Raw genomic sequence first — 11,353 nt, 5'->3', positions numbered from 1 at the left:
CATTCAACAATAGGCATAAATTCTACTGATCCACGTCATCTAGGCGACAGTCATTGGTTGGTACATTGAATTAAAGCCTTTAATGAGCGTCCATTACAGCTGTTTTTAAGTCAATAAACCGGACAGCTCTCATCTTTCACTTAATCCAACAATTAGCTTTATTAAACAGAACCACTAACTCCTGAAATATATTTATACGAAAGCTTAAATTAAAACAAAAGCACTACAGGCAATATCTCATATCCTATCCTCTCGAAGGTATCTGTAAAACCGAACGTATCACCGGATTAATTCCGTATTAGTCTTTATCCTTTATGACAGCAATTTATCCAATCCCAGTTACACTGAATCGTCCCTTAAACTTCTTCCCTTATAATACCTTCACACACATCTCATTTCATGAAAAAATCAATGGCAAAATTGAAGAGCAGCATGAATTGGCCAAAAAAAATTCGAAAGCCACAAATGTCATTACCACTACTCAAATCATGAAACTGATTCAGTTGGCAAATAACTCTAACAATGGTTCATTTTGATGAAAAGTGAAAATATATCTATTTTGTATTCAAGCACTTCAAAAGAATAAAAATATTTATTCCTGATCTGAACAAATAAACAAAATCAAGAAGCGAAATAAAAGGGAGAGAAATGAGGATAATGAATCAACAAATTATGAGTAAAATTAATATTGAATGAATAAATTAATAACAGTATTCCCAGCACCAAAACTTTTAGTCGTTTTCTACATCACTTTTGAAGCATTAAAATGCTACCCAAATAATACAATTTTCAGTAAAATTTCCCAAGGAGATCCTAGTGGTAAAAAGTAACAATGCCAGATATCACGAAAACCGATATGGCAATTGGCATGTCAATAAAATCACTTTGGTACATATCATCCATTGCTTTACAGCTCTTCGTGTGTTTCATCATCCTGAAAAATTATGATGGTAGAAAATGTTTATTTCCTAAATTTTACATAAAAAAAGTATGCAAACATAACATCAACTTACTTTTTTCTTTTCGTCTTCTTCTTTTTCTTCTTCTTCCTTATCTTCTTCTTCTTTTTCTTCTTCTTTCTTTTTCTCCTCTTCTTCCTTTCTCTTCTTCTCTTCCTCTTCGTCTTGCTTTTCTTTCATCTTCTTCTCACCTTCCTTAGTTTTTTTCAATGTTTTTTCACCAAACTTCTGCAAATAGCCCAGTTGAAACAGATGTGTAACTTCAAAAATCGATGGCCTCTTTGGACTACCGCATCCTCAAGAAAAAATAAAATAAAAAGCTAATATCAACAGAACTACCTTGAAAGAAACTAAAAATATATTTTAGAAAATATACACGAAACCATACCTTGGCTTCCTCCACACTGTCTGTTACAATGACGTCATCGAAAATGGTTCCTGATTTTACTTGCCACAAATCAAAGCCAACTGCTCCAATATCCCCATAAAGGTACAAATCATCATCTGGGGTGTAGTCTGGATTATCGATTTCCGGATGAATCCATTTGCCCTGAAAAAAGAAACATATAAGCTCAAAAAATAAAGATATGATACGCTGCACTAGTTACAGCATCTGGAAATCAAACAGGAAAACTATAATAAAATTATAATTTCACCTTGTATGCAGGATTTTTCTTCTGCTTCGGCTTCCATTCTCCTTTATATTCCGGATTATCAACCATTGGTGGTTCCCACTCTCCATCCATTTCATCATCCCAGTCTTCCGGTTTTTTGGCGTCCGGATCAGGAATATGTTCCGGCTTGTCCCAGTCTTCGGGCTTCTTGTCATCCTCGTCATCAATATATTCTCGCTCATCCCAATCTTCCGGTTTCTTTGCGTCCGGATCCTGAATATACCTATTTTATCATACATCTCATTAAATAAGTAGAGACCATGCTCATATCAATTTAAATTGAATTTAAACAAGAACTGAGGGAATGATGACCTTAATCTTCTTCGGAGGAAGAAAGTCCCAATCGGCTTCCAGCTCACCAGACTCAACCTTTTCGCCATTAATTTGTACTTCGTAAGTGTTATCAGAATTCACAATCAATGTGTAAAGATGCGTGAAGACGTCATCCTGCAGTAATAAATAAATGACAGACTGAATACATAAAACAGTAAAAAAAGTTAAAGTAAAATTGCATGTTTATCTCGGACGAACCCGAACATGTATCGAAACCGAACGGGTAGATACGCGAGAAGGATTGATATAGCTTCTCAAATGGATATCGATGTATAATAAAACTACCGATAGCTCCAGAAAAAGCATAGACAACTTGGAAATAAAAATATTTATTAGAATATACAACCTTGCATCGGATGTCTTTCTTGATCATGTGATTCCTACCCTTGTAATGGAATATGACATGAACTTTCTTTGTTCCAGGTCCACAAATGTCCGGACCGAACATAATATGATAAGGAGTTTCGCCATGGAAATCTTCTAGGTTTACATCTGATGCCATCAGCTAAAAAACAAGGTTATAAGACTTCAGAGTTGATAAAAAAAATTTATTCTAAATAACAACTGAAGTCCAGTGTGACAAATTCGAACAGGAAACACTTCCTGATGTCAACTATAAAGTTTCCTGTGCGACATCAACATCAAATTGTGTTATCATCGAGGAAAACTGATGCAATTTAAAGTGTTAAACTCCATCTCACACGATAAATAAGGAGAGGAAAAGACCTTCTACTAAAAAAAAGTCCTAATTTATTCAAATAGGCAAAATAAGTTATTGCATTCGTTGTCAAATATTGTTTTGCAGTCACAAAGCAAACAAAATAGAAACCGTTTTTCACAATGAATTTTACCTTAATGTAGCCACCGCCACAGTCGATGTCTTGTTCGTGCTTAACGCTAAATTGGACAACCAGTGATTTACCCTTGTTTGAAAAACCCTTCTCAAATTTTGCACCAATCGAATAAAACTTTGCATCCTGCAATACATTAAAAGATTAAATACATCTCTTCAAGCAAGCATTACACAACTTCAATAATTGCTTGTAATGAAAGTGTACAACGACAGATATTTGATTACGAACGATTGCAATTAAGAAAAAAGTAACCTGTGCAGTCTTAAGACCTCTGTCTTTCACAGCGTCACCGTAAAATTTTCCATGCGATATTTCCCATTTGCCGAAATCATCCTTATGTTTTGATTTTATCCATCTTTTTTCCCAGTCATCATCTGAAAATAAGAAAATAAAAAAAGATTACAAATCATTCTGCTGTAACAGTAACAACAGCCTGTTAGTGACAAATTACCTTCAACCCACTTCTTATGCTTTGATCAGAAGAAGAATCAAGGAACTCAGTCATTTACACTATAATCAAATTTTTCGACTTTTTTTTTTTTTGCTCCCATCATTTAACTAATCTAATTCACACAAAAAATTGAAATTATCGTGTCAAAATTCTTTGATAAATATTTGAACTTACCCGAAAACTCTTCCTTGAAATATATTTTAGCACTGACTGCCGAAAAGCAAACAAGTCCTAACAGCAAATACAGCTGCATTTCTGAAATTAACACAAATATGATGCAAAATCTTGAAAATATATTTCAATAGTAAGTTATTTAATTCGACAAGAAGCTTCCTGCTTATACATTAAATTAGAAACGTTTAAGCAAAAATTTTTCATTTCAAAGTTCTTTCTGCTGATCTCATTTGAGAATGTGAGAGGAATGATACTAAACTACTTTATATACGGTGCATTAATACATATCCAAATAATCTCTAGATAACAAGAAAAAAAAATACCTATGCTATTTTCACCTAATATTTCATTCTTCCAATCTATTTCTCTCATCGGATAGCAAACTATTAAACCAGTGCTATTTGCATCTCTTCAATTATCTCCTATTCCTAACAAAAAAAATTTTAGGATAATGATCTAAGTAATATTAGTGAAATTAATTCAAAAGAGGAAACTGATGAAATGTGAGACATTCTAATGCAATGTATTATAGTAGTTTAGAATAACAAAAAAGGAAGTAGTATAGAAGCATAAGTAAGAAGTAATACAGCCCAGAAGAATAAGATATATAAGAGGCCTAGAAGTTACAAGAGTAAAGCAATAGAGCCAAGAAGTAAGTAATAAAGCCTAGAAGTGCCATCATGCCCAACTCTGATTAAAATGACCTACCCAACGAGTATTTTAATTGCCCAAAAAAACCACCCACTTATCGGTCAGACTGTCAATTTGAGAAATCGCACGCTCACTGGTCCACGTCAGCACTCAACCAATCAGCTGACGACATCTAAGCGTCTGATGGGCGGTGCTATTGATCAATAACGTATTGATGTTTTTGTTGGCTTGGAATAGACGACGTAAGACGGATAATTTGAGAAGTGAAATGTTTACGTGACCTTTTCTCGTCAGAGAGTTCACGTTTTCTATTATAAATAAATTAAAATATTTATTTCTGTGTAATTTATGATATCTATAATAACATGATACAAATTACATATGAACAAAATATACATTATTGATTCTAAAAAAGTTATACTTTTCTTTTCAATATATTTCATAAATATTATAGCGAATTTTTTTATGCTCAATCATTTGTTAATTGTTTACTTAGCTTTTAATTGTTCATTTCCAATTCATTTGTAGTTAATATTATTTCAAAAATAAGCAAATAAATAAATGGTAACATTGAGAATTGAACGAACAATTTTGCATATTGTCGTATGAAAAGTACTAAAAGGTCAAAGTGCAACTCTTTCGACAGTAATATCAGTATTCATATGAAAATTCATTTCTATAGATTAAATATATAAAATATAAAATTCATTTTTTTCTATACATTATAGATTAAATATATAAAATTCATTTTTATAGATTAAACAATTATTTTAAATAATTAATCTCATATAATTTTTATAGCAGCATAATAACATCCATCAATAAAAGTTATAATTTAGAAGAGAAAGAAACAGGAAATCGATAATTAATTTCATCATTGCAAAATTTAATCAACTTTATCAAGTTTACGTTACTTGAAAAAAGAAAAGAAAATTTACATATTAATATTTTTCCTTTTAATATTTATGAAAATTTACATATTAATATCATTTCGTATATTCTTTCATATCTGCAATACATAAATTAGTATTTATTCAAAAACTTCAACAGAAAAATATCAGAAAAAAAATTTGGTATGAAAATATCAAAATTTCAACTATTAATAATAACATCATCGCATATTTTACACAAATTTTGATATGTAAAAATCGAAAAACTTCCACAATTATTTCCTTTTTTTTTTTTTTTTTTCAAATGAGTGATGAATTTTTAATTCATATTTTTAGTTAGCTAAATTTTGTTAAACTTCTTTTGTTTTTATTAATTCATTTTCTCTCAATTGTCTTAATGTAATTCTTTCAATCATAATTCTATCAATAACAAACTTCTGATCAAATAATTCTTATTTCATTTATTAATTGCTTGTTTGTCTTTACTAATATTAGTGTTAACTGATGGTTATGACTCTTTTGTGTTATTTTTGTTAATGTTAAATTAGTCATCTGTTTAATTATATTCTTGTACTTTAATTTTACTAATTTTCTTGTTTCTTTTTTTTGGAACATTCTACATCTATAAGTTTGCTTTGTAACAAATATATGAAATTTCATTTTTCTCTTTCGCTGCTGTATGAGTGATAAATGTAAGCAATATGAGAAGAAGAGAGATGCGTATCATTCGTGTTTATGTTTACAAATGGTGCATTTAGTGATAAAAATTTGGTGAAGTGGTGTAAATTTTGATAAAATGTTAGAGCAGTTGTGTACACAATACGAAGACTTCTTTGGATGGATCCTTCGATTAGACTAAAGATTGATTAATTGCATGAATAGGAATTTAAAAACAAAAATTATTGCTTAATTAGAACTACCAAAATTTCACACATTATTTGTTCATGTCCATTACGAAACTGAGAAGAAAGTGAATGTATCAGTTATCCCAATTTGATTCACAAAGTTTTTAAACTTAATCTTCAATTCGTGATATTATAACATAATCAAAATCTTCAAAACAGTTTGTTTTAGCATGAGAATTATCTCCAGATGCTGATAATTTAGTGAGGAAATAAGCTGAACTTTCACATTGTTAATAAATCTTCTATTACATCGTTACCAGATGAGTATAAACAGATCGAGCTTTCTTGATATATGCCGAATATATCCGTATCGGTGAGAAGAGTATATAATATTTATTATTTACCCGGCTATATTATTGCCCGCGTAGTTCTACTCGCCAAGAAGGAAGCATATATTTACAAATGCTATTCAATCCTACGAAATTAAAATGTACAAAGTAGAAATATTGTGATCCCTCTTTTCAAGTTACTGATTTCATTTAAGCACTAATTCTGAAAATGAAACTTCATTGAGGATCAGTTCATACTAAAGAAGCAATCAACTACAACGAATGGTATTAAATTGTAAATTAATGGTATTAAATTGTAAATTAATAAGCAATCACTGTAAATTTGCATTGACTCGTCCCACTAAAACATTTCAAGAGTTTACGTAATATAAATATAACAGCTTCTACTCATACGTCACCAAATGTAAATTGCATTTCGATCCGTGAACGGACACAAAGCTTAATAAATCATACAATTTCCTTCACAATAATTGCAGCATTATAAAAAAAAAATTATTATAAAGAAATTTGTATTATAAAATTATTGGAAATTTCATATGGTTTTACTTTTTCATATTATATAGACGTTTTGATTAGTATGTTTAATTGATTATTTTCAGACAAAGCCCAAATGAATCATTTCGACAAATTTCACATTGCATGACCAAGCATTTGAATTTCTAACTTATTTATTACTGCATATATATTTTTAAAAAAGAAAAACTATCAGTAGTGTGCCACTGAATCGTAAAGATTTAAACTATGAGATACAATATGCGAATACATTGAATGATTATTGCAGGCTTGACAACAAATATCCCTAAACGAGAACTATGCATCCTTTGGTGTACCTTCATTAATGAAGTCTTCCGGTTTCTTCCGGTAAGCTTCGTAGTTCATTTCCACACATAGCTTTGTCATAAAATAGAATAGTATACCTTGAGGTAGCCAGAGATACCATCGATCGATCCATGTATTTTTTAATACCTGTAAATGATTTCATCGTCATTGTAAAATGTCTGGGAAGAACAAACAAAATAATATATAAAAACAATGATTTATCATTCGAAGCCTAGTTAGTCAACATGGAAAGATCATGAAAATATTAAAAATATGTGCAAAGGGCATAAGACTAATATTTTATCATTTACTTCGTTTATTCATAATCAGATTATAACTCTTTGCCTTATTTTGCTTATCACTGTTCATATCACTTCACTTCTAAACTAATGGTCAATAATGATATGATGGGAATAGAGAAATTAAACATTTCGATGACAGCTAAGCACAACTGTTAACAATTAATTAATTAACATCGATTGATAATGGAACATGGATGTTTCGATAACCATTCTGACATTTTAGTCTGATCAATATATAGTCAGAAAAGCTTACTTTTATGACAGCATCTTTCCAAAATCCTTTGAATACTTTTTGCTCATTCGGAGCTAATGTAAATTTGTACTGTCCATAAATCTGTAGTAATTTATTTGATAAATAAATGTACGCAAGTAAATAAATACGAAAATAAATAAATGGGATGAATAAATGAGTCTGAATAGGTGGACCGAGTGAATGGAGTAAGAGTAAATAAAGTTGTAAATTTTAACGGAATAAAACCATACACGGAGTATTTTTTCTATAAATGATAGCAAAACAGTATACATGGGTACTAAGACAAATAACTTACCTTACCAAGCTTACCGAATTCTAAACTCAAACGAATCGGTGACAACTTCATCGTCTCAGTTACGTTTCAGTTTACTTCCGGAAAATGAAATGAAACTTCGCAACAAGAGGCGGAGCTCACAGAGTAAGGAAGGAATTGCGTATGTTCTTTCTTTCTTCTAATTCTTTTAATTCTGCTATTATTTATTGTAGTAGGGTTAATAGGTCAATTCAAATGGTTAAAGGGGTCAAATAAGGTCAAGAAGTGTTAGGTTAAATTGAAATAGGACTAATATTCCCATTTTTCGAAAAATTGTCCAAAAAAAAAAAAATTACTCTGCAAAATGCAGTAAATATATTGCTCTCCTTTAAATTCAATTAAAATTTAAAATTTTTGGACAGAATTAAAAATCACAAAGTTTTACGTTTACTTTACCAGGTTAACGTCGACCATTTGCTTATTATAACTGATCGTTCTTCATTTCTCTTTCAATAGTTGTTACACTTATTATTTCATGAACGATGATATATTTTTGTTTTCAGATTATGTGAAGTATGTACTAAAATTCCAGTAACTGATTTACAAGAATTACAGAAAATATAATTAGTTCAATGAATGAGTGCTTGGATCGTGGAAGTTGTAGTCCCACTCAGGAAGAGGTATACTTAACCTTCTTTTGCTCATGTTCTCTTCTAATTGTTATTTCAACTAAATTTAATATTGGAATTCCTGTAAAAGAAAAAAAAAAAAACACTTTTTTGCATGTTTTATATCATCGAAGCGAACTTCCATCCGATGAAAATATTCCTCTATCACTCTCGAATTTCTCTATAGGATCACTCTTGATACTGACACTATAGCTTTACCTATTATTGGTTATTACCGGTCATTGAGTACTCATTTTCGCTTGACTCTCGATAATTCTAGATTTAAGAGAGAGATTCTAGATTCTAGATTTAACTATTATCAATTGCTGGATTTAGCTATATAGTCATTACGCAAATAAAATCTCTCCATAGTACTTCAGATAAATTCTAATATAAGAGTAAAGGAAATAAATGTATGCGCATACCTTCTGCTATATTCAGGTTAAAAACAGACAATCATAGTAATACTAAAACATAATACCAAGCCATTTTCTTGATTTGTATTTACAGAGCTATCTAAAAAGATGCGTACAACGGTGCTATGCTGTCTTAGTTTTGTTAATTCCTGTATTCACAGCATAAGGAAAAGGTTTTAAGTATACTATCAATCTAGAAAAGATGAAAGGATAGCTTTTCTTCAAGTTGACAAAAACAAGTGTCTTTCATTGCTTCCTGTTTTTTTTTTTTTTTTTTTTAATTTCTACTTGCATTAATTTAATTTTTTATTTTCTAATATCGCTTCTTGCCCCCTATATTTATCGTTTTTTTATATTGTTTCATTTCGTTTTCTGTATGATTATTCACCGGTTGCTACGTTCGCACTTCACTGCTTTCATTTGTTTCATGCAAGCTCATGCAGGACGTATATAGAGACTATTCAATAGTCGGTGGCATGTAGGATCAAATTCTAATTGCTGTATTTTGAAGTGCATTCATCAAAAATGATGATTTTTATAGATGTGTCTTGTTGTTGATGCTGTAGAACGGACAGTCAAATTGGTGCAAATTGGTGACTGCAGCAATTCGAAGTACTGTCTACTGCAGAAATTATCAGGTAGCAATTGATTAATATCGATTTTATGGCATTTATTGGCAAGGGTAACCAGATACTTAATATTTCTAATTCTTTCAAACTCATAACAGAGAAGACTACATCGATATGGATACGACATGCCTATTGTACATAATTTTCTGATTTATGTAAAATATTGAGACTTCTTGGCTGAAATTTTCGAATATTATTGAGTGATTGAACTTATATCTTTATTTATTTGATATATGCCCAAAATTTTAAGAAAACTTATTCTCTTAAATGGATTATTACTTACTGTTTTGTATTTTCAGAAAAGCAGTTGAAAACTTTTGGCATTCTTTTGGCAGAGTCAGAATTAGAGGATGACGATTATATACGTTTGTTTATGGTTTTTCTTGTCTATGAAGGGAAATATGTTTATCTAATTGCTAAAAAACATTTTTCAGATTGTGATCTTTGCGGAGTTTACTATCGAGCATCATGTCGACTGCATCCGCTGTTTATTGTTAGTGATAGAGAAGTGGGTTGCATCATTTATTCACTGCTCATTTATAATTTTCATATATATTAATATGTATACAATTTTCATATATAAGGCAAGGTAAATATGTATTTAGTAATTATCTATGAATTCATGCTCTGTGATTCAAATTTCTCGAAATTCCAGACTAATTTGATTTCCTAAAAGAACTAACGAGAGTTATGCTAGTGTTGTTATCTTTCAGCTGTTATTACTTGTTTCAGGTACGCGAGGACAATAAGCCAAGAGCGGAACAAACTTTACCTGCTTTTTTTGAAATTAAAACTTCCAAAATTCCGAAAGCAGGATTGGGCGTTTTTGCAAAAATGGACATACCAATAGGATTAGTATTTGGTCCATATCAAGGTAGTTTAATTTTTATGTAAAATGAATAATGATTGATTTTAATTTTATCATTTCTGAGTAGTTTAGGAATATTGTTATCTGATCCGAAGAAAGCCGATCAGAATGGTTATTCGTGGGAAATTCGTATCAGTGGGAAACCATCACAATATATTGACGGCAGTGATCCAAGATATTCCAACTGGATGCGTTACATAAATAGTTCTAGATGTAAGCAATGATTGATTAATTCCTCGGTTTTTTTCGGCTACTTAGTCACTCTGATTTCTTTGATAAGATAGCGAGACAAGGCTATTTTTAAAAAATCACGCAATTTTGACATTTCTGAAAGTTAGCTTGTGACTTGTTCATTTTCCTTCCTATGAAGCTTCATTTATTCCTACATCGAGGATATTGTTTTGTTCGTAGTTGTTCTTAAGTTATTTTTAAAATAATTGATAAAATCCTAAATGACATAAAATTTTTAGTTGAGAACGAACAAAATCTGATTGCTTTCCAATACAATGGTTCAGTTTATTATCGCGTCTTCAGACCGATTAGTGAAGGGATCGAACTTCTAGGTAAATTTTTAATTTTCATAGTAATATGTTCTTGTTGGATTTTCTTTCCACAAGAAAACGTAAACTTCGATACACACTGACATTTTAAATGAAATAAAAATTAAAAATGAGCAGAATGACTCAGTTATTGATCTTGACAAAAAAAAGAATGACACTCTTACTTGACAAAAGTTTCAGTGTGGTATGGAAACAAATACGGTGAAAGTTTGGGTGTACTTAGTGTAACACAAAGGCATAAAATTCCGCTGGAGAAGAATCCTTACATCTTTGGTTGATCAGTATTACTAATAAGTAAATGATCATTTTGTATTTTGTTAGCCCAGTGAGTTGATGCTTATCATGTCATGCTTGTATCACATCAAAAATTTTCCAGTTCAAATCCTTTTTCATTTAATTTTTAC

General features: G+C 30.6%; 3 protein-coding genes across 4 annotated transcripts; 1 reads left to right on the top strand and 2 right to left on the bottom strand.

Moving 5' to 3' along the window:
• Positions 1-907: 907 nt before the first annotated feature.
• Bma-crt-1 (calreticulin precursor, putative) lies at positions 908-3,817 on the bottom strand (the record flags this gene model as incomplete). 2 transcript variants are annotated; one of them, XM_043077864.1, is made up of 10 exons in its annotated part: positions 908-934; positions 1,014-1,187; positions 1,348-1,509; positions 1,616-1,846; positions 1,946-2,080; positions 2,313-2,471; positions 2,818-2,943; positions 3,073-3,194; positions 3,446-3,526; positions 3,769-3,817. In XM_043077864.1, 10 exons carry the CDS (start codon positions 3,815-3,817, stop codon positions 908-910), a joined length of 1,266 nt encoding a protein of 421 aa, XP_042933798.1. The 2 variants fall into 2 exon arrangements, with proteins under 2 accessions (XP_042933798.1, XP_001896170.1); XM_001896135.2 differs by lacking the exon at positions 3,769-3,817 and having other exon boundaries at positions 3,446-3,524.
• Positions 3,818-6,991: 3,174 nt separating this feature from the next.
• Bm4125 (UcrQ family protein) lies at positions 6,992-7,901 on the bottom strand (the record flags this gene model as incomplete). Its single annotated transcript, XM_001896134.2, has 3 exons — positions 6,992-7,147; positions 7,556-7,636; positions 7,851-7,901. The coding sequence occupies 3 exons, from the start codon at positions 7,899-7,901 to the stop codon at positions 6,992-6,994; spliced, it is 288 nt and encodes a 95-aa protein (XP_001896169.1).
• Positions 7,902-8,440: 539 nt separating this feature from the next.
• On the top strand, positions 8,441-11,227 carry Bma-set-17 (SET domain containing protein; the record flags this gene model as incomplete). The annotated part of the gene is made up of 8 exons (XM_001896133.2): positions 8,441-8,488; positions 9,434-9,530; positions 9,821-9,886; positions 9,956-10,029; positions 10,254-10,395; positions 10,462-10,602; positions 10,860-10,952; positions 11,130-11,227. 8 exons carry the CDS (start codon positions 8,441-8,443, stop codon positions 11,225-11,227), a joined length of 759 nt encoding a protein of 252 aa, XP_001896168.1.
• Positions 11,228-11,353: the final 126 nt, after the last annotated feature.

Source organism: Brugia malayi (assembly GCF_000002995.4).
Source record: "Brugia malayi strain FR3 genome assembly, contig: Bm_v4_Chr1_scaffold_001, whole genome shotgun sequence".
NCBI classification, from domain to species: domain Eukaryota; kingdom Metazoa; phylum Nematoda; class Chromadorea; order Rhabditida; family Onchocercidae; genus Brugia; species Brugia malayi.
This window is presented reverse-complemented; position numbering and strand designations above follow the sequence as displayed.